Source organism: Capricornis sumatraensis, chromosome 15 (genome assembly GCF_032405125.1).
Source record: "Capricornis sumatraensis isolate serow.1 chromosome 15, serow.2, whole genome shotgun sequence".
Classification (NCBI taxonomy): Eukaryota; Metazoa; Chordata; class Mammalia; order Artiodactyla; family Bovidae; genus Capricornis; species Capricornis sumatraensis.
This window is the reverse complement of record NC_091083.1, coordinates 55,365,994-55,389,778: the sequence shown is the minus strand read 5'-3', so window position 1 is coordinate 55,389,778 and position 23,785 is coordinate 55,365,994. Positions and strand designations below refer to the sequence as shown.

Below are 23,785 nucleotides of genomic sequence, written 5' to 3'. Positions count from 1 at the left end.
CCCTGAATAAATCTGTTTTCACTCTGCTTCCGACCTACTGTTAGATTCTTCCCTGTACAAAGTCAAGGACTCTCACTTAGTGGCCTATCCCAGTGACTCTCCCCTAAGACCTAGGATGTGACCGTTTTCTCATGCCCTCTTCTGCCACAGTTGAATAAGAAGTAACAAAGAAATAGGGCCCATTGTCCTACAGCTGTAAGGAACTGAATTCTACCACAATTATGTGCACTTGAAAGAGGTTTATTTGAAGATAAAAAAAGATAAGATTGTGTGCTTTAAAGATTGAGTTTAATATATGGAAATATTGGGTGTCATCCAAAATATAAAATTACTTTTACATATTCATTTATTAATTTTCAGTTTTAAATGGCAGCTTCCTCTTTTAAAAAAACATCAGGAGCCTGGTTTTCTTGTCTGTTTCCTGAGGAAGCAAAAAGGCAGAAACTTAGTGAATAGCAAGACCAGTGGTTGCTATAGTAAGCATGGGACTTCCTGACAATGGCTCTATTAACCATAGGAAATGGAACCATGGGAGTGTTCTAATTTGCCATAAGATTTTGTTTCCCATCTTTAGAGTAAGAGGTTCTGCTATACCAAGGAATTGACTCTTCCAGTTTATTTAGTCAGACAGTGATTAGAAAGCCTCACTGTCTGTGTACATTGCACCATACTTAGGAGTTTTGTAATTATATGACAAGTATGATACATTTTAAGTAGAGCTTTGAAACTTTACTTCTGAAGGAAGCTTTTCCTCTAGTGGATATTGATGTACCTTGGTTAGGCCCTATTCTGCCAGTGGTGAGAGCATAGATTTTGGAATCATGTGTGCCTGGGTTGGAGAAGGAACCCACTCCAGTATTCTGCCTGAAAAATTCCATGCAGAGGAGCCTGGTGGACTGTAGTCCATGGGGTGACAGTGTCAGACATGATTTAGTGACTAAACCAGCATACCTCAGTTTGAGTCTCAGTCTTGTCACCTACTAGTTGTTTGACTGTGGACAAGTTATTTAACTGTTCTGTGCCACAGTTTCTTCATCTGCAAACTGAAGCGTCTATTTTCTGTGCTTGTTTGAAGATATGTTAAATACTGTGCATTATATACTTTGATACAGTGCCTAACACATACTAAGCATTAACAAATGGTTATTATTACAGTCTTTGTTGAGCTACTGTTTTTTTAGATGTGTCTGGTTATGTCTTTTATTTATTTTTTTCCTTTTACTATGCCTTGTTTTTCTTTCTTTAATTGAATGACTTTGAAGATGTGATTATGGTTGAAGGTGCCACTTAGAAAGGACAGGTGTGTAGAAGGCATAAAGGCTGCTCATAGACCCAACTGTAGTGGTAACTAGCCACTGTATTGGCATCTCAAATTCATTGTTTCAAGACCTATACAGCATTTCAAGGCCTTGAAAAGCACAAAAAACACCCAGAAAACAAATGGAGCAGTTACTGAAGCATTGAATAAAGATCATTATTATTTGTACTTAATGAATATGTTCCACGTTTGCCTGAGCCTTTAGGTAATGCATTTTAAAATGTTACTGTTAAGTTCAAGAATGAGCCAAACTAAAAAGAAACTGTCGTTTTAGAACAGACATATTTCTTAGCTTCAGGAATCTTACTGTCAGTTGAAGGAGGCCATAAACACTTAGAATAGTGTGTGACAAGTACTTTACTAGAGGTAATGATTGACTCTCATGACTAAGGGAGAAGAAGGAATTAGGACACCTAGGATCTCTGGCTTTGGTAAAAGGGAAGACCAGAGCTTGCAAACTGATAGTTTTTGCACAGCCCACAAACTAAGAGTTGTTTTAACATCCTTAAATGGTTGGGAAAAAGTCAAATCAAAAGAAGAATGATATTTTATGACATGGATATTATGTAAAATTCAAATTTCAGTGTTCTGAAATGAAATTAAACTTTAGCTACAATTAACCTTTTGTCTGTTGCAGCTTTTATGCTACAACAGCAGAGCTGAGTAGCTGTGACAGAGGCCATGTGACCTCCAAAGCCAAATGTTTACTGTGTGGCTCTTCACAGAAAAAGTTTGCTGGTCCTGGGATAGATGGTGATTTTTACCTACTATTGTTCAGTTGCTAAGTTGTGTGCAACTCTTATGACACCATGGACTACAGCACACAAGTCTTTCCTGTCCTTTACTATGTCCCGGAATTTGCTCAAATTCATGTCCATTGAGGTGGTGATGCCATCCAGCCATCTCATCCTCTGGCACCCCCTTCTCCTCTTGCCTTTAGTCTTTCTCAGCATCAGGGTCTTTTCCAGTGAGTTGGCTTTTCACATCAGGTGGCCAAAGTATTGGAGCTTCAGCATCAATCCTTCCAATAAATATTCAGGGTTGATTTCCTTTAGGATTGACTGGTTTGGTCTCCTTTTCCAGCACCACAGTTTGAAAGCATGAATTTTTCAGTGCTTAGCCTTCTTTATAGTCCAACTCTCACATCCATACATGACTACTGGAAAAACCATAGCTTTAACTATATGGACCTTTGTTGGCAAATTGATGTCTCTGCTTTATAATATGCTTAGGCTGGGTTTGTCATAGCTTTTCTTCCAAGGAGCAAGCATCACCATGATCTTAGTTTTTTAAATGTTGAATTCATCGCCATGATCTTAGTTTTTTGAATGTTGAATTTTAAGCCAGCCTTTTCATTCTCCTCTTTCACCTTCAAGAGGCTCTGTAGTTCCTCTTTGCTTTCTGCCATTAGGGTAGTATCACCTGCATATCTGAGCTGCTTGATATTTCTCCCAGTAATGTTGATTCCAGCTTGTTGATTCTGGTTGAGTAATGATGGGACGTGTGGCAGTGGTCAGATTCACAGTTTGGTGGTATAAATAAGGATTATGAAATCTTTGAAGATTGTTGTTGACTGTTTACCAAGAGGAGTTCCTGTGGAGACAAAGTGAGAGTGTATGTCAAAGGGTATGACGTAGAGGAGGAGGGACACTGCCGGGGTCCAGCCCCGGTGGATCCAGGGAATTCGAAGGTGGGGATGGCGTCGGCGTCTTTGGAAAAATACATATTTAATTACAGATATATAGAGAGATTAGAAATGGATAGTGTAGTAGGAGATAGTGTAGTGGAGAAAAGGAGGCTGAATCCAGATAGGAATTCAGCCAGAGAAACGGGAGCAAGAAAGAAGCGACATGGGGGAATCAGTCTTTCCGGAAACTGATCCATTTTCTTTATTTTTAGGTTTGCTTATATACCTTTTGTTACACATAGGGATGAATACAGAGTCACGGGGGGTCAGCAGTCCTGACCTTTGTCAAAATAAGGTGCTTCACATAAAAAGGTCTTAGGGATTTTATGATCCTTTCTTTCTGATAACCAAAAACTTATTTTTTCCAAGGGTGTTTTTTCTTAAACCAGGCACCACCCTCCAAATAAAGTTACCCTCCTATAGGGTGAGGGTGTAGTAAGTTACAATCAAGAAAGGAATTTATTTAACCCAAGGTTAACATGATTAATCTTAAAGGTTAATACTTATTTCTCCTATATGCTTAAAGATTAATACTTATTTCTTCCTATATGCTAGTTATATTCATTATAAGAGTAGGGAACATGGAGACTTAGCAGCAAACATCAGCCCAACAAATGAAAATCCTTTCACCAATGCTCCCCTTAAGATCTATTTAGTCTTAAGATAGTGATAAAGTTACATTTTTACATAGCAAGGACACAGTGATTTATAACAAAGTACAGTGATCTATTACAAAAGAGAAAATCCATTAACTCAAAAAGTCTAGTATTGCTAACATCAAAAACTACTATATTTCCTTTACTATATTCCAAATACATTGATTAATATATCCCCAGGTGCCTAAGGATATGGAGGCCTGGCGGCAGTCATTGACTCAACAAGAAGAAAAAGCCCTATGCTAATTAAGACTCTCAAAATACTCCAAAACTCTCTGTGCTGTTTATGGTTAAGAGGTAGTAAACAGTCATGTGGGTAGTGGCAGTATGGATAATCCTGTCACACAAACTAGTCTGTCAGCAGAGAGGTTTGACCTAAGACACCCTTGTCACACCCAGGACAGGGACTAGCAGCAATTGTTAGCACAACAAATGAAAAACCCTTCACCAATATAATTCTTAACCAACCCACTATACTAATAATTTCTAACTCCCCAAAAGAATTTGCCTTTAGTAAGTCTAAAACATCTCATGCCTCTTAGATTGGGAGGCTGTAAACAATCACATCTGGCCGGACGAACCTATACAGGTGGGCTAGATAACCTTCAGAGGAGTCCGTAAGCTGAAACACTCTTGTCACGCCCAAGAATTTTTATTGCCTTGGAGCTGCACATTCACTCCTTCTCCGAGAAAAACGGTTATGGGGGAGAGCATAAAACAGACTCTGGTTTTGGGGTAGATGCTCGGGAACAGGGGGTTTCCTGAGGTTTGATTACGCCTTTGCATATGCCAAGCCTCCTTCCTCATGACCTTTGCCATGGGCGGAATTCCTCACGCTGGCCCCTGGCAGGACACTAAATGTACCGTTGAGAAGATTGGCAGGGAAGGAAAGGAGAGAAAGTGATACCTGGGAATGGAAGGCATTAGAGATTTCGTCTGAAAGTTTCTTTAAGATGGTAAAGGTTTGTGTCTATTCATGCACTGAGGGAGTCAGCACTTGCTAACTGCCTGGAATGGTGGTATTGGATGCCACCATTCAATTTTTCATAGAGACACATTTTGAACAGTTCTTGGGGTAATCTTACTTTACCCTTTTTGGAATTGTATGTTTAATGTGCTTCCTACATTTAGACATATTATCCCTTTAGCTGGAAAGAGAAATGGACATCAGTCAGTTCAGTTCAGTTGCTCAGTCGTGTCCGACCCTTTGTAATCCCATGAATTGCAGCACGCCAGGTCTCCCTGTCCATCAGCAACTCCCGGAGTTTACCCAAACTCACGTCCATCGAGTCAGTGATGCCATCCAGCCATCTCATCCTCTGTCGTCCCCTTCTCCTCTTGCCCCCAATCCCTTCCAGCATCAGAGTCTTTTCAGTGAGTCAACACTTCACATGATGTGGCCAACGTATTGGAGTTTCAGCTTTAGCATCAGTCCTTCCAAAGAACACCCAGGACTGATCTCCTTTAGGATGGACTGGTTGGATCTCCTTGCAGTCCAAGGGACTGTCAAGAGTCTTCTCCAACACCACAGTTCAGAAGCATCAATTCTTCAGCACTCAGCTTTCTTCACAGTCCAACTCTCACATCCTTACATGACCAATGGAAAAACCATAGCCTTGACTAGATGGACCTTTGTTGACAAAGTAATGTCTCTGCTTTTCAATATGCTATCTAGGTTGGTCAAAACTTTCCTTCCAAAGAGTAAGCGTCTTTTAATTTCACGGCTGCAGTCACCATTTGCAGTGATTTTGGAGCCCCCAAAAATAAAGTCTGACACTGTTTCCACTGTTTCCCCATCTATTTCCCATGAAGTGATGGGACCAGATGCCATGATTTTCGTTTTCCGAATCTTGAGCTTTAAGCCAACTTTTTCACTCTCCTCTTTCACTTTCATCAAGAGGCTCTTTAGTTCCTCTTCACTTTCTGCCATAAGGGTGGTGTCATCTGCATATCTGAGGTTGTTGATATTTCTCCCGGCAATTTTGATTCCAGGTGGTGCTTCTTCTAGCCCAGCGTTTCTCGTGATGTACTCTGCATATAAGTTAAATAAGCAGGGTGACAATATACAGCCTTGATGTACTCCTTTTCCTATTTAGAATCAGTCTCTTGTTCCATGTCCAGTTTTAACTGTTGCTTCCTGACCTGCATATAGGTTTCTCAAGAGGCAGGTCAGGTGGTCTGGGATTCCCATCTCTTTCAGAATTTTCCACAGTTTATTGTGATCCACACAGTCAAAGGCTTTGGCATAATCAATAAAGCAGAAATAGATGTTTTTCTGGAATTCTCTTGCTTTTTCCATGATCCAGCAGATGTTGGCAATTTGATCTCTGGTTCCTCTGCCTTTTCTAAAACCAGCTTGAACATCTGGAAGTTCACAGTTCGTGTACTGCTGAAACCCAGCTTGGAGAATTTTGAGCATTACTTTACTAGCATGTGAGATGAGTGCAATTGTGCGGTAGTTTGAGCATTCTTTGGACATAGGCATTGAGAAACAAGGCCAACAAATGTTCTTCCCTCATCCTATCTGGGGCATTGATCTCATCTATGAAAACATGAGGGTGAATGAACTGGCTCCATTGTCTCTTCTGAAAGTCTTTATAAACAAATGAGGAACCCTATGAAAAGTCTGTGAAGCCCAATGCCTGATCTTTTCGTTCCTTGGTACCTGGGCATATGCTTTTTTTTTTTTAAGAACACCAGCAATTTGTTTATGACTCACTCCTTAGTGAATTTTTGGGCACAGTGTGTACATAATATACCAGTTTATCCTACCATTAGAATATTTCCTTAGGAGCAGAATTTAGCATCTTCTAATGGTTTTATTATTATGTATCAGTAATAGATGGTGGTTAAGGAATATTTCCCTGGTGGCTCAGATGGTGAAGAATCTGCCTGCAGTGCAGGGGAGCCAGTTTAGTCCCTGGGTTTGGAAGATCCCCTGGAGAAACCCACTCCAGTATTCTTGTCTGGAGAATTCCATGGACAGAGGAACTTGGCGGGCTGCCATCCATGGGGTCACACAGAGTTGGACATGACTGAGCAACTAACACTAATAAGGAATACTTAAATAGTGCAGAGGTCTCACCATCGTTAACAGTTTATTTAATTGGGAGGCATATTTTTCCCCAGTGGTTTTTGTTACTTCATCAGTGTAAGTAGTACACTTAATATATGTGCCAATTGGGTTCTCCAGGAATTAGATTGAGATGGAATAGGAAAGCAAAGGGCTTTTTGAGGAGTAATGCCTGTGAAGTGGCAGAACAGATTAGGTTGGGCATGGAAGGCCATCAGACTGCAGTGCACACCTGACAAAATCTGTCAGCCCAGATGGCCAAATTGACTGGTTTGAAAAGTTGAGACCGTTGTACCACCCCGCATTGTCCACTCGTTGGCTAGGGACAACGAGTCCTGAGGAAAGGATAACCCTCTGTTTGAAAGCTAAGGTGAATTCTAAAGGGATTAACAGCAGGAAGCTGTCAGCTTACCAGTCTCCACAACTAAATAAGAAGTCCCTTTTTGAAGAGGGTTCTGAGTAGTAAAGCTTTGTGTCTGCTAGGACATAAAGTGTCTGTCCTGCTCACATGAGTAGGGTGGCTACTATCAAACAACCAGAAAACAAGTGTTGGTGAGGATGTGGGGAAATTAGAACATTGTAAACTGTTGGTGGGGATGTAAAGTGGTATATAGCAGCTGTGGAAAATGTTTTGGAGATATTTTTTAAAATTAAACATACAATTACCACATGATTCAGCAATTCTGCTTCTGGTATATGCCCAAAAGAATTGAAAGTGATCCCAAAAGCTCAGCTTCTCTGTACACTGGTGCTGCAATTTTGGGTGAAGTAGTGACAGGTAGCTTTATTATTTCGCCAGGGAAAGGGGCCCATGGTGGGCTAATGCCCTTAAAACCATGTGTCCCAACTTGAGGAAGATAGTGAGAAGTTTTATAGTAACTGTTTAAAGAGGGCATGATCAACTTGTGGACATTCTTCTGATGGGTTCAGTCAGTTCAGCTCAGTCATGTCCAACACTTTGCAACCCCGTGGACTGAAGCACGCCAGGCCTCCCTGTCCCATCACCAACTCCCAGAGTTTACTGAAACTCATGGCCATTGAGTCGGTGATGCCTTCCAACCACCTCATCCTCTCATCCCCTTCTCTTGCCTTCAGCCTTTTCCAGCATCGGGGTCTTTTCCATCGAGTCAGTTCTTTGCATCAGGTGGCCAAAGTATTGGAGTTTCAGCTTCAGCATCAGTCCTTCCAATGAATATTCAGGACTGATTTCCTTTAGGATGGACTGGTTGGATCTCTTTGCAGTCCAAGGGACTCTCAAGAGTCTTCTCCAACACCACAGTTCAAAAGCACCAATTCTTCGGTGCTCAGCTTTCTTTATAGTCCAACTCTCACATCCAAACATGACTACTGGAAAAACCATAGCTTTGACTAGACAGACTTTTGTTGACAAAGTAATGTCTCTGCTTTTTAATATGTTGTCTAGGTTTGTCATAGCTTTTCTTCCTAAGAGCAAGCGTCTTTTAATTTCACAGTTGCAGTAACCATCTGCAGTGATTTTGAAGTCCCCCAAAATAAAGCTTCTCGCTGTTTCCATTGCTACCCCATCTATTTGCCGTAAAGTGATGGGACTGTATGCCATGATCTTAGTTTTCTGAATGTTGAGTTTTAAGCCAACTTTTTCACTCTTCTCTTTCATTTTCATCAAGAGGCTCTTAAGTTCTTTACTTTCTGCTGTAAGAGTGGTGTCATCTGTGTATCTGAGGTTGTTGATATTTCTCCCAGCAATCTTAGAGTCAGACATGCCTGAGTGACTGGACTGAACTGATATTGATTCCAGCTTGTGCTTCATCCAGCCCAGCACATCTCATGATATTTGCTGCATATAAGTTAAATAAGCAGGGTGACAATATGCAGCCTTGATGTACTCCTTTCCCTATTTGAAAACAGTCTGTAGTTCCATGTACAGTTCTAACTGTTGCTTCTTGACCTGTATACAGATTCTCAGGAGGCAGGTCAGGTGGTCTGGTATTCCCATCTCTTTAAGAATTTTCCACACAGTCAAAGGCTTTGGCATAGTCAACAAAGCAGAAGTAGATGTTTTTCTGGAACTCTTTTGCTTTTTCAATGATCCAACAGATATTGGCAATTTGATATCTGGTTCCTCAGGAAAAGGTCAGTTTTCATTCCTATCCCAAAGAAAGGCAATGCCAAAGAATGTTCAGACTACTGCACAATTGAACTCATCTCACACGCTAGCAAAGTAATGCTCAAAAATCTCCAAGCCAAGCTTCAATGGTACATGAACTGTGAACTTCCAGCTGTTGAAGCTGGAATTAGAAAAGGCAGAGAATAGTGAATGCAGACTCTATAGTCTTTTTCCAAGGGAGAAAACTGAGGCTTAAGGAGGTTTATAGTTTTGGGTTTAGACACTTAACTAGACACTTAGGTTGCAGAGGTTAGACCTGAGGGTGTTTTTGACCAATGCTGGGGTTTTCAGCTTTGGCCTTTGGGGATACTTCTTTGTTTTGGAAGGGCCATCCTATGATTTGTTCATCAAAACTGTCTTCAGCCATTGCCAAATGTCCCCTATGGGAATGTTATGGTACATAAATACCCCTACCATGGAATAGTCCAGGTTTTTGGACAAGGGAGGAGTGTTCCATCCTATCTCCTACAATAAGGACCTAATATATTGTTGAATTCTGTTCTCATGAGCTCGTCAGTGATCTGAATTAACTATTTAAGATGAAGTTTTGTGCTGTGACTCCTGGAATGTTCAGTACAACTCTGTGAGATATCTTGGTAGAGTGTACCCCTCTCCCCCAGAACAACCAGTGCTCTTTAAATAGGGCTTTTTCATCTTTCTAAAGGTTTTTTTTTCTTTAGTTGCAGGTGGCACAACTGAGAAAGGTTTTTAATGGAATTCCAATGAGTGTTGATGGATGATGCAGTTCAAGTAGCTAAAGAGGTAAAACCTGAAGTACAAGGAAACATTTGTCACCCAAATTATTGTCTTCGCAAAATATAGCTAAAATCATATTTTCTCCCACTCCCATTTAATTTCCAGGCTATAAGAGTAGGTTTTCTTTTTTTTTTTTTTTTTTTAAGAGTATTTTTATTTATTTATTTGGCTGTGTCAAGTCTTTGTTGCGGTATGCAGGATCTTGAGTTGCAGCATGAGAACTCCTAGTTGTGGCCTGTGGGATCTAGCTTCTCCACTAGGGATCAAACCCAGGCCCCCTGCATTAGAAACACAGAGTCTTAGCCACTGGGTCACTGGGGAAGTCCCAAGAGTAGGGTGGTTTTTTTTTTTTAATGCTTAAAAATGTTATAATTTTCATCATTTTAAGACACTGGTTCTCAACCTGGTCATGAATCAGGATCACTTAAAGAGCTTTCAGAAATAAAAGACCAAAATATCTGTATCCTGCTGTCCTGCCCTTGTTGAATCAAAGTTTCTCTGGGTAGAGCCGAGATGATCCTGATGTCAACTACAAATTGGCACTTGCCATTTGCCTCTGCAAGGATCAAATTACAAGTTGCAACCGCTGACCTTCAACCCCACCCTGAATCCTTTCAGGGTGGAGATAAGGAATGAGGCACTCTGTGCTCTGGGAAAAACTGGCAGAACACGCCTTCAGATAGATATTTTCAGGAAAAGATTTTATGAGCCCACTTCTTGCATCTCCTCATATCTAGAAAAGCACTAAAATCATTCATGGTGACATGTGCTCCTCGTGGCTAGCAGTCGCCTTTACGAGACTGGCAGCAATGTTCTGCAGAAATGTGTGCCTGGTTGCATGTATTCTGCCCTCACCAAAATCACATAATACACTGACCTTCCTACCACCTCTTCAGAAGGGTTTCTTAGAGCTCCTGAATTGCTGCCTCCTAGGTTATAGTTGGCATTTTGCTCCAAATAAAACTTAACTCACAACTCACATTGTGCATTTTTTTTAGTTGACATTGATATGGATCCTTGTTGAAGAGCTGATGCATTGAGAGTTTCAAAGAATTCAGTACTCAGTCTGTATAGATTTAAACAACAACTTGTATTAAAAAGGCAAAGCAGATTTTCATTATCAGCTTACCCATCATTCCAAGTTTTAAACAGCAGTGTAAACCAGCACTACAGTTTTGGAAAATCATTGAGTATTTTCTACAAGCTAAATATACATGTATCCAATAATCCAGAAATTCTACCCCTAGGTATTTACCCTTGAGAAATGAAATATATGTCTTCATAAAGACTTGCATGTAAATACTCACTGTAGCTTTATTTATAATAGCAAAAAAGAAAAAAAAAAGGAAATAATTAAATGTCTAAAAATAGGTGAAAAGATGAATAAATTGTGATACATTCATATAGTGGAATTGTACTTGGCAATAGAGAGGAATGAACCTCTGCACAACAATATGGATGAATCTCACAGATATATATAAGAAGCCAGACACCAAAAAAAGTAGATACAGTTCGGTTGCCAGGAGATATGATGATAGAAATCAGACTAGTGGTTCTTCTGGCAGGAGTTTGGAGAAGGAAGAGGTATGAGAGAGCAGCACTGAAAAGGTGTTACATGTTAAAGTATTCATATACGTATTTTTTTCTTTGTTGTACAAAAATATGTAACATAAAAATTAACCATTTAAATCAGTTTTACGTGTACAGATCATTGACATTAAGTATATTTATATTGTTGTGCAACCATCATCACCACCAACAGTCTCTAGAACTTCATTTTCCTCAACTGAAATCCTGTACCTTTTATAGCTAACTCCTCATTTCCCCTTTTCCTGAATTCCTGGCAACCACATTCTGCTTTCCCTGACTGCTTTGACTCCTCTAGGTACACATGTAACTGGAACTGTACAGTATTTGTCATTTTGTGTCTAGCTTATTTCACTTAGTATAATCTTCAAGGTTTATTCATGTTGTAGCATGGATCAGAATTTCCATCCTTTTTAAGGCCAAATGATCTTCTACTGTGTATATATGCCACATTTTGTTTATTCATCCTTCAGTGGACATTTGGGTTGTCTATAGCTTTTGGCTGTTGTGAGTAATGTTACTATGAATTGTTATTGTTATATGAATTGTTAATAACAATTGTTATTGTTCAGTTGGTAAGTCATATCCAACTCTTACGACACCATGGACGTTATACCAGCCTTCCCTGTCCTTCACCATCTTGTGAAATGTCCTCATATTCATGTACATTGAGTTGGTGATATTATCTAACCATCTCATCCTCTGCCAGCCCCTTCTCCTTTTACCTTCAGTCTTTCTCAGCATCAGGGTCTTTTCCAGTAAGTTGGTTCTTCATGTCAGGGGCCAGAGTATAGGAGCTTCAGCATCAGTCCTTCCAGTGAATATTGAAGGTTGGTTTCCTTTAGGATTGACTGGTTGGGGATCGCCTTGAAGTCCATGGGGCTCTCAAGAGCCTTCTTTAGCACCATAGTTCAGAAGTGTCAGTTCTTCGGCACTTAGCCTTCCAGAGTTTACATCTGTACATGACTACTGGAAAAAGCATAGCTTTGACTGTTATATAGACCTTTGTTGGCAAAATGATGTCTCTGCTTTTTAATATGCTGTTTAGGTTTGTCATAGCTTTTCTTCCAAGGAGCAAGCGTCTTTTAATTTCATGGCTGCAGTCACCATCTGCAGTGATTTTGGAGGCCAAGATAATACCTGTGACTTTGCACTTTTTCCCCATCTATTTGCCATGAAGTGATGGGACCAGATGCCATGGTCTTAGTTTTTTGAATGATGAGTTTTAAGCCTAGCCCACTTTTTTATGCTCTTCTTTCACCCTCCTCAGGAGGCTCTTTAGTTCCTCTTCACTTTCTGCCATTAGAGTGGTATCATCTGCATATCTGAGGTTGTTGATACTTCTGACAGTGTTGATTCCAGCTTGTGATTCATCCAGCCTGGCATTTCACATGATCAGACAGTAAAGCATCTGTCTACAACGCTGGAGACCCGGGTTCAAGCCCTGGGTTGGGAAGATCCCCTGGAGAAGGAAATGGCAATCCACTCTAGTACTATTGCCTGGAAAATCCCATGGACAGAGGAGCCTGGCAGGCTGCAGTCTATGGGGTCGCAAAGAGTCCGATACGACTGAGAGACTTCATTTCACTCTGCATTTAATTTAAATATACAGCCTTGCCATACTGCTTTCCCAGTTTTAAACCAATCTGTTGTTCCATATCTGGTTCTGACTGTTGCTTCTTGGCCTGCATACAGGTTTCTCAGGAGGCACGTGAGGTTGTCCAGTATTCCCATCTCTCTAAGAATTTTCCAGTTTGTTGTGATCCACACAAAGGCTTTAGTGTAGTCAATGAAGCAGAAGTAGACATTTTTCTGGAATTCCCTTGCTTTCTCCATAATCCAGCGAATGTTAGCAGTTTGATCTCTGGTTCCTCTGCCTCTTTGAAACCCAACTTGTACACCTGGAGGGTCTGGGTTCACTTACTGCTGAAGCCTAGATTAAAGAATTTTGAGCATAACCTTGCTAGTAAGTGAGATTAGCGTAAATTGTATGGTAGTTTGAACATTCTTTGGCATTGCCCTTCTTTGGGATTAGAATGAAAATTGACCTTCGGTCCTGTGGCCACTGCTGAGTTTTCCAAATTTGCTGACATATTGAGTACAGCGCTTTCACAGCATCATCTTTTAGGAATTTAAATAGCTCAACTGGAATTTTCTTTCTGGAGTTCCTGATTTTCTTTTTTCTTGTCTTTTTTTTTTTTTGATCTGTCTTTATTATTATCCTACTGTTCCCCATGCTGTCAATCATATACATTCTAGTCTGTTATTCTTGAGGTCATCTGCATGGCTGTTTTCTTGTGATTTCCCTCATTGCATTTTTAAGTTGTATCCTTCCCCCTGATCTTAGATCTTGGTTTCTTTTTTTAATTAAAAATTAAAAGCTTTTTTTTGTGTGTGCTAAAGTTCATTCTCAAGTAACTTCTTAAGAGAAAGAGTACCCAGCAGATAAACTGATTCTTCTGATGTCTGTTCTCCCCTCATGTTTGAGTGATGGTTGGGTTTAGAATTCTGAATTGCAGGGTATTTTCCCTCTGAACTTTGTTTGCTCGATTTTTTTCTGGCATTCATTGTTCATCATAGAATGTGAAATTTAGTCTCATTTTGTTTCCTGTAGGAAATTTATCATTTCTCTGAAAACTTTTTTTCCATACATAGTTGATCATGAACAGTATGGGTTTGAACTGCATGCTTGAACTCCTCTTATACACAAATTTTTAAAAATAAATAACAGGCATACTTCAAAGATATTGTGGGTTTGGTTCCAGACCACTGCATAAATACTGCAATAAAGTGAGTCACATAATTTTTTTCTGGTATCTCAGTACGTGTAAAAGCTATGTTTAGGGGGAGTTCCCTGGTTGTCCTATGGTTAGTGCTCCACTCTTTCACTACTGAGGGCCCAGCTTCAATCCCTGGTATGACTGTGATGATACCACAAGCCACATGATACAGTAAAAAAAATAAGAAAAATTTGTACTAACTGTGCAATCACATTGTCTTAAAAAAAAATCTAACCTAATTAAGAAATACTTTATTGGTGAAAAATGAGCTTTCAGTCAATCATAATCTTTTTGCAGTAGTAACATCAAAGGTCACAGATCACCATAGCAAATATAATAATAATGAACACATTCAGAACATTGCAAGAGTTAACAAAACGGGGTGCAGAGACACAGAGTAAGCAAATGCTACTGGAAAATGGTACCAACAGACTTGCTTGATGCAGGATTGCCACAGACCTTCAATTTGTAAAAAACAGTTTCTCCAAAGCATAGTAGTGTCGAGTGCAATACAAAGAGGTATGGTTGAATGTACTATATAGCACCATATGATGGTTGACTCTGAGGATGCCAAACCTAGGATGTGGAGGGCCAACTATATAAAGTTACACGTGAATTTTTTTTTCCTTTGGCTGTGTTAGATCTTCCTTGCTACGTGTTGGCTTTTCTCGAGTTTCATCCAGATGGGGGGGCCTGCTGTCTAGTTGTGGTGCCTGGATTTCTCATTGTGGTGGCTTCTCTTCTTGTGCAGTACAGGCTTTGGGGCACAGTAGTTGTGGCACATGGGCTTTTATGCCCCAGGCCATGTGAGATCTTCCAGGACCAGGAATCGAACCTTGTCCCCTGCATTGGCAGATGGATGCTTTTTTTTTTTTTTTAATTTTTAATTGGAAGGTAATTAATTGCTTTACAGTGTTGTGTTGGTCCCTGCCATACATCAACATATGTCCCCTCTCTCCCGCTTCCCACCCTCTAGGTTGTCACAGAGCACTGGCTTTAGATCCCTCTGTCAAATGGCAAATTCCTGCTGGCTATCTATTTTATGTATGGTACTGCATGTGTTTCAGTGCTAGTCTCAGTTCATCCCACCCTCTCCTTCCCCTCCACTGTGTCCACAAGTCTGTTCTCTGTTATATCTGGCAGATGGATTCTTAAGCATTCTTTATACATGGATTTTTGACTGTGTGGGGGACTGGTGGTGGTAATGGAGGTCTGGTTGGTACCTTTAACCCCCTGAGTTGTTCAAGGGTCAGTTGTTTTCTAAGAATTCCATAGTGGTGTACTTGATGGGTCCCTTAATCTGTTTTGTTTTGTTTTGTTTTTGAAAATATTTATTTGGCTGCATTGGCTCGTGGTTGCAGCATGAGGGATCTTTCTTTGCAGCACACGGGCTTTTCTTAGTTATGACATGTGGTCTTAGTTGCTCTCTGTTATGTGGAATCCTGTTTCCCCCGTCAGGATCGAACCCATGTCCCCTGCATTGGAAGGTGAATTCTCAGTCACTGGACCACCAGGAAAGTCCTAGCCCCCTTAATCTGCAGACTCATATTTTTCATGATTAATGATTGCCTTATGTTTTTCTTAGATGATATTCTCCACTGCATTTTCTTACTTCTTTCTCTCAGAAATTCTAATTCGGCCTCTTGGATTGCTCTTATAATGTTCTTATCTATTCTCGCCTGTTTTCAAACTTTTTTCCTTTGGTTTCCTTTTTTCAGGTCTTTCTTCTGGGAGATTTTCACAACTTTTTCTCTGCCTCTTTCTATTGAATTATCTTCAGTTTATTTAAAAATTTTCTAGAATTGTTGCTTGTTTTATGATTTTACTTCTATTTTTGTTTTATCTCTGAAGATAGTTTTTAAAAGTTTTATTTTTTTTCCTGGAATCATTCCTGTTTCCTCCAGTCATTTTCTTTTCCTGTTTATCTTTGGTAATCCTTGCCTATTCTTTCATTTTTAAGAATGAAAGTTTAGAAAAGTTGAGTAAGAGCTTTGAGTACAGAGGAAAGACTTGTCCGCTGACAGAGTAAGTGAGCATGAGCTGGCTGTTGAACTTTGAAGAATGCAGAGGACTTGACCATAGCGTTAGCTCTCTGCTTTTCCTGTTCTCCCAACTTTAGTCCCTGCTGTATGTTTAAACAAATTCTTTATTATTCTTTATTATTCTTTATTCTCTACATCACTGCTTCTGAACAGTGTCATCATTAACGAGGGTGAGGTAGGATTGTGTGTGCTGACATCAAAAAATGACCATAAAATAGTGTAGGACAAAAAAAAAAAGAAAAACCAAGTTACAGACTTCTGGTTCATGATGCCACATTAAAGACATTTATTTGTTCTTTCTGATAGCACCTCACTGAAATGATAGTGGAGGAATAATAATTTTAAAAGTAAATAAAAAATAATTTAACAATGAGAAAGTTGTAGTAGGGCCTGTAGTAGGTGAAAGAAAGGGAATTGGGAGAGAAGAACTAAATGGAGGAAGCCACAGCCCAGAAAACTCATGGGATGAGCTCTTGATCAGGAGGGATCTGTAGTAGGAAAGGCCCAAGACATGGAAATGTTGGCAGGGAAGCAGGCACTGACTGAAGAAAATTTGTTTAAATGTTTGTGGATACTCTAACCCCAGGCTGCTAGGAGTCCGAAGATTTCTAGTTTGTGGCAGCAGGAACCCCAAAGTAAGCTCCCAACTGCTGATCACATCCCAGAGTGGCTGTAGAAGTGAGGAACAGAGTGAGCTGTTACTACCAACATGAATGCATTACTGTTTTCATCCTCATCACTATATGTGCAAATTTTGAGGTTCAAGGAACCTATAGAATGCTTCTTAGGGGAAAAGTTTAAGTGTAAAGTCTTACAAATTTGAATGTTATGATATTGAGTTATATAGAATTTGAGTTCCTCATCTTGAAGGTGTATGTTAAGGTGAGGGCTTAATTGAAGCCAGAAAAGTTAAGGCAAAGAAATGTGTGATTTGAGTATAAATGGTCATTTTGGTCATAATGAAGGATTAGTGAATAAGGAACAGGTGTAGGGACAACTTGGAAAATGCCTGCTGTGTACTAGATTTTATGATGGAGTTTTACGTGTAGATATATTTACATTTATATTACTTTTTTTTTTTGGCTATGCTCTGTGGCATGTGGGATCTTGGTTGTAGGTCCTACCCACTGGACCACCAGGGAATTCCCTACATTATGTTTTTTATAGTACTCATAGCAGTCCCCTGTTAGGAGTGGGAGACACTGCTATTTTAAAGATAAGGAAATGAAAACTCAAAACATAAAAACCAAGAGCTTTTTCTAAGCTGTAGTCGTCTCAGAGCTAAGATTCATATACAAGTACGTGTGACTTCACAGTCCGTGTTTTTTTCACTCTACTCTGTTGGCTCTCTGAGGAAAAGAATTGCTTTCTCAATTTCTCATGTATAGTGAAAACTACAATATGTTTCTAAACCAAGCATTGTTAGTCTTGTTCTTCATGTATTGGGCATTTGCTGAGTGAAGATTCTGCTTTCAAGGAGTGTTTAGCATAAGTTAGGGACACAAAAAAGAAGTTTGCCTGTGGGCTATGAGCTCATTGAAGACAACAACTGTTTTTGTTTTCCTGTTTTTTAGCTGCCGGATCTTAGTTCCCCAACCAGGCATCAACCCCTGCAGTGGAAGCACAGTGTCTTAACTACTAGACCACCAGGGAAATCCCAGACAAGGACTGGTTTTAATTGGCTTTCTGAACCCAGCACTGAAATTTTATCAGATTGTATAACCACTGCCATAATCAGGATACAGTACTGTTCCACCACCACAAAGAAGGAAAAAATCCCTCGTGCTACCTCTTTATAATCACCAGATCCTCTCCCCAACATAACTGTGGCAGCCTATCACTGTGAAAGTCGCTCAGTCGTGTGCAGCTCTTTGCAACCCCATGGACTGAATTCTCCAGAGGATCTTCCCAACCCAGGGATCGATCAAATCCCTCATTACAGGTGGATTCTTTACCATCTGAGCCATCAGGGAAGCCCAAGAATACTGGAGTGGGTAGGCTATCCCTTCTCCAAGGGATTTTCCTGACCCAGGAATCAAACCAGGGTCTCCTGCATTGCAGGCGGATTCTTTACCAGCTGAGCTACCAGCGAAGCAATCTATCACTGAAATGAAAATCACAAGTTTTTCATTTCAAGTGTGGTATATAAATGGAATGTGTGTAACCTTTTGAGATTGGCTTTTTCACTCAGCATAGTGCCTTTGAAATCCATCCAAGTTTTTGTGTGTATCAGTAATTTGTTCTTTTTCGTAGCTCAGTAGTACTGCATTGTATGGATGTGTTGCATTTTATTCATATTCTTGTTGAAAGACATTTGTATTACGTCCAGTTTGGAGGTATACAAAAAACTGTTACAAACATTCATGTACACATTGTTTGTGTGGATATGTTTTCCATTTCTCTGGGATAAATGCCCAGAAGTGCCATTGTTATGTTGTGTGGTAAGTGTATGTTTAGTTTTTAAAGAAACTGCCAAACTACTTTCTGGACAAGTTATAAAACTTTTGCATTTCTGCTAGCATTATATGAAAGATGAAGTTTCTCGCTATCCTCACTAGCATTTGGCATTGTCAATGTTTAAAAAATTTTGGTCATTCTGAAAGGTGTTGTAATAGTATCTCATCGTGTCTTTAATTTGCATTTCCCTGATTTCTCATGATAGTGAACATTTTCATGTCCTTATTTGCCATCTGAATATATTCTTCAGTGAATATTTCTTCATGTGTTTGTCCATATTCTAATGAAATTCTTTGTCTTCTCACTTTTGTGTTTAGAGACTTTCTGGATAAGTGTTCTTTATATGTGTTTTCTCCCCAGTCTGTGTCTTGTCTTTTAATCTTCCTAACAGGGTCTTTGATAAACTTGATTTTTAATTTTGATGAAGGCCAATCCTCTCTTAGAAGTCTTGCTTTGGCGTCATGTCTAAAAACTGTTTGCCCAACTTTAGGTCACAAAGGTTTTCTCCTGTGTTTTCTAGTACCATTTTTTATAGTTTTACCCTTTATCTTAGCATCTAAGATCCATTTGCAGTTAATTTTTACATAAATTTTGGATTGCTATTTTTTCTTTGCCTATGGAAGTCCATTTGCTCCATCCCCATTTATTGAAAAGACTATTCTTCCTTCTTTGGATTGCTTTTATATCTTTGCCAGAAATCAGTTAGGCATACTTATGAGTCTATTTCCAGTTTCTCTATCCTGTTTTATTGATCTCTGTGTCTGTCCCTTCTTCAGTACCATACACTTTTGATTGCTGAAGCTATATGGTAAGTTTTAAATTCAATAATATGGTTCCTCCAAGTTTTCAGTAGTGTTTTTTCTGAATCATTTATCTTTTCATATAAATTTTAGAATCAACGGCTATCTACTAAAAAAAATTGTCTATAACTTACCTGTATCTACCAAAAAAACAAAAATCCTCTGGTACTTCTCTGGTGGTTCAGTTTCTGCACTTGTGCTTCAGAAGGCACAGTTTCAATCCCTGGCTGGGGAAGATCAGCATTCTGCGTGGTGTAGCCAAAAAAGGGGGGGAAAAAAACTGCTATGATTTTTCTATATGGTTTCTGTTAAATCTATAGATCATTTTAGGGAGAGTTCACAGCTATACTAATGTTGAGTGGTCCAAAACATGCACACAATATGTCTTTCCATTATTTAGGACTTTCTTCATTAGTGCTTTATAATTTTCAGCATACCAGATTCTAAACATGTTATGCTAAACTTATATTTAAATAATATTTTCCATTTGGGGGAGTGATTGTAAATGGTGTTACATTTAAGTTTGTTTTTTTCTTTAGTCATTCTTCAGTTCAATTCAGTCTCTCAGTCATGTCCGATTCTTTGCGACCTCATGAATCGCAGCATGCCAGGCCTCCCTGTCCATCACCAACTCCCAGAGTTCACTCAGACTCAAGTCCGTCGAGTCAGTGATGCCATCCAGCCATCTCATTTTCTGTCGTCCCCTTCTCCTCCTGCCCCCAATCCCTCCCAGCATCAGAGTCTTTTCCAATGACTTGACTCTTCGCATGAGGTGGCCAAAGTACTGGAGTTTCAGCTTTAGCATCATTCCTTCCAAAGAAATCCCAGGGCTGATCTCCTTCAGAATGGACTGGCTGGATCTCCTTGCAGTCCAAGGTACTCTCAAGAGTCTTCTCCAACACCACAGTTCAGAAGCATCAATTCTTCAGTGCTCAGCTTTCTTCACAGTCCAAATCTCACATTCATACATGACCACTGGAAAAACCATAGCCTTGACTAGACGGACGTTTGTTGACAAAGTAATGTCTCTGCTTTTCAATATGCTGTCTAGGTTGGTCATATCTTTTCTTCCAAAGAGTAAGCGTCTTTTAATTTCATGGCTGCAGTCACCATCTGCAGTGATTATGAAGCCCCAAAAAATAAAGTCTGACACTGTTTCCACTGTTTCCCCATCTATTACCCATGAAGTGATGGGACCAGATGCCATGATCTTCGTTTTCTGAATGTTGAGCTTTAAGCCAACTTTTTCGCTCTCCACTTCCACTTTCATCAAGAGGCTTTTTAGTTCCTCTTCACTTTCTGCCATAAAGGTGGTGTCATCTGCATATCTGAGGTTGTTGATATTTCTCCCGGCAATCTTGATTCCAGCTTGTGCTTCTTCCAGTCTAGCATTTCTCATGATATTCTCTGCATAGAAGTTAAATAAGCAGGGTGACAATATACAGCCTTGATGTACTCCTTTTCCTATTTGGAACCAGTCTGTTGTTCCATGTCCAGTTCTAATTGTTGCTTCCTGACCTGCATACAGATTTCTCAGGAGGCAGGTCAGGTGGTCTGGGATTCCCATCTCTTTCAGAATTTTCCACAGTTTACTGTGATCCACACAGTCAAAGGCTTTGGCATAGTCAATAAAGCAGAAATAGATGTTTTTCTGGAACTCTCTTGCTTTTTCCATGATCCAGCGGATGTTGGCAATTTGATCTCTGGTTCTTCTGCCTTTTCTAAAACCAGCTTGAACATCTGGAATTTCACGGTTCACGTATTGCTGAAGCCTGGCTTGGAGAATTTTGAGCATTACTTTACTAGTGTGTGAGATGAGTGCAATAGTGCAGTAGTTTGAACATTCTTTGGCACTGCCTTTCTTTGGGATTGGAATGAAAACTGACCTTTTCCAGTCCTGTGGCCACTACTAAGTTTTCCACATTTGCTGGCATATAGAGTGCAGCACTTTCACAGCATCATCTTTCAGGATTTGAAAGAGCTCAACTGGAATTCCATCACCTCCACTAGCTTTGTTCATAGTGATGCTTTCTAAGGCCCACTTGACTTCACATTCCAGGATGTCTGGCTCTAGGTGAGTGATCACACCATCGTGATTATCTTGGTCGTGAAGATCTTTTTGTACAGTTCTTCTGTGTAGTCTTGCCACTTCTTCTTAATATCTTCTGCTTCTGTTAGGTCCATACCATTTCTGTCCTTTATTGAGCCCATCTTTGCATGAAATGTTCCCTTGGTATCCCTAATTTTCTTGAAGAGTTCTCTAGTCTTTCCCATTCTGTTGTTTTCCTCTATTTCTTTGCATTGATCACTGAGGAAGGCTTTCTTATCTCTTCTTGCTATTCTTTGGAACTCTGCATTCAGATGCTTATATCTTTCCTTTCCTCCTTTGCTTTCGCTTCTCTTCTATTCACAGCTATTTGTAAGGTCTCCCCAGACAGCCAGTTTGCTTTTTTGCATTTCTTTTCCATGGGGATGGTCTTGATCCCTGTCTGCTGTACAATGTCACAAACCTCATTCCATAATTCATCAGGCACTCTATCAATCAGATCTAGGCCCTTAAATCTATTTCTCACTTCAACTGTATAATCATAAGGGATTTGATTTAGGTCATACCTGAATGGTCTAGTGGTTTTCCCCACTTTCTTCAATTTAAGTCTGAATTTGGCAATAAGGAGTTCATGATCTGAGCCACAGTCAGCTCCCGGTTTTGTTTTTGCTGACTGTATAGAGCGTCTTCATTTTTGGCTGCAAAGAATATAATCAATCTGATTTCAGTGTTGACCATCTGGTGATGTCCATGTGTAGAGTCTTCTCTTGTGTTGTTGGAAGCGAGTGTTTGCTATGACCAGTGCATTCTTGGCAAGACTCTGTTAGTCTTTGCTGACAGAATGTGGTCCACTGGGAAGGCAATGGCAAACCGCTTCAGTATTCTTGCCTTGGGAACCCATGGCAAAATGATAGGATACTGAAAGAGGAACTCCCCAGGTCAGTAGGTGCCCAATATGCTACTGGAGTTCAGTGGAGAAATAACTCCAGAAAGAATGAAGGGATGGAGCCAAAGCAAAAACAATACCCAGTTGTGGATGTGACTGGTGATAGAAGCAAGGTCCAGTGCTATAAAGAGCAATATTGCATAGGAACCTGGAATGTCAGGTCCATGAATCAAGGCAAATTGGAAGTCGTCAAACAAGAGATGGCAAGGGTGAACGTCGACATTCTAGGAATCAGTGAACTAAAATGGACTGGAATGGGTGAATTTAACTCAGATGACCATTATATCTACTACTGCAGGCAGGAATCCCTCAGAAGAAATGGAGTAGCCATCATGGTCAACAAAAGAGTCCGAAATGCAGTACTTGGATGCAATCTCAAAAACGACAGAATGATCTCTGTTCGTCTCCAAGGCAAACCATTCAATATCACAGTAATCCAAGTCTGTGCCCCAACCAGTAACGCTGAACAAGCTGAAGTTGGACGGTTCTTTGAAGACCTACAAGACCTTTTAGAACTAACACCCAAAAAAGATGTCCTTTTCATTATAGGGGACTGGAATGCAAAAGTAGGAAGTCAAGAAACACCTGGAGTAACAGGCAAATTTGGCCTTGGAATACAGAATGAAGCAGGGCAAAGACTAATAGAGTCATTCTTAGTATACTAAAATATTACTGATTTTCCTGTGTTGATCTTAATATCTTGTAACATTATTAAACTAAGTAGTTTCAAGAGTTTTAAAATTGATTCCCTAAGGTTTTCTGTGAGGTTAATCATGTCCCCTACTTTACAATCTGTGGAAAATTTTATTTCCTTTTCTTGCCTTATTGGGCTGGCTAGGACTTGGGGTACTATGTTAAATAGGAATGGTGAGAGCAGGTATCTTGGTTTTGTTCATAATTTTAGGAGGAAGTATTCAGACTAGGTTTTTTGTTTTTATTTTGTTTAGATGCCTTTTATCAGGTAGTGGGAGAAATTTCATAAATTTCAAGTTTGCTGAGCGTTTTTCTCATGAGTGATAGTTGGCTTCTGTCAAATGTTTTCTCTGCATCTGTTGATAGGATCTATTGATTGACAGTTTTTTTTGGAAACAGCCTTACATTCCTGGGATAAATCTCACTTGTTTACTGTATATTTTTCTTTTTATGTATTGCTGCATTTTTTTTTGGTAATATTCTGCTAAGGATTTTTGTTTCTGTGTCCATAGGGGGAATTGGTCTGTAATTTTGTTTTTTGTTTACTGTCTGGTTTTATCAGGATATCATCAGTATAAAAATGAGAATTGGAAAGTGTTCATCTTCTATTTCTTGGAAGAGAGAGAATGGGTGTTATTATGGCAAGTGTAGAATGGTTATTATTTCCTTTTTAAATATTTGTGGGACTTGCCATTGAAGCCATCTTGGCCTTAAGATTTGTTTTTCTGAAGTTAAACATTTCTTTAAAAGTTACAGAAGCTTGTGATTTTCAAGGAATTTGTGCATTTTGTCTGAGT

General features: G+C 39.7%; 1 protein-coding gene across 3 annotated transcripts in view; it reads left to right on the top strand.

The window, feature by feature from the left end:
- PTPRA (protein tyrosine phosphatase receptor type A) overlaps positions 1–23,785 on the top strand; it is a 135,359-nt gene that overhangs the window by 6,081 nt on the left and 105,493 nt on the right. For 2 of the 3 annotated variants that reach the window (XM_068987403.1, XM_068987404.1), the window contains exon 1: positions 9,582–9,642. The exons of the other annotated variant lie outside the window; for it this stretch is intronic. In XM_068987403.1, the coding sequence (XP_068843504.1) occupies positions 9,613–9,642 (30 nt within the window). In that variant the 5' untranslated portion in view covers positions 9,582–9,612. Of the gene's footprint in view, positions 1–9,581; positions 9,643–23,785 lie in introns of those variants that run through there. 3 annotated transcript variants of the gene reach the window in all.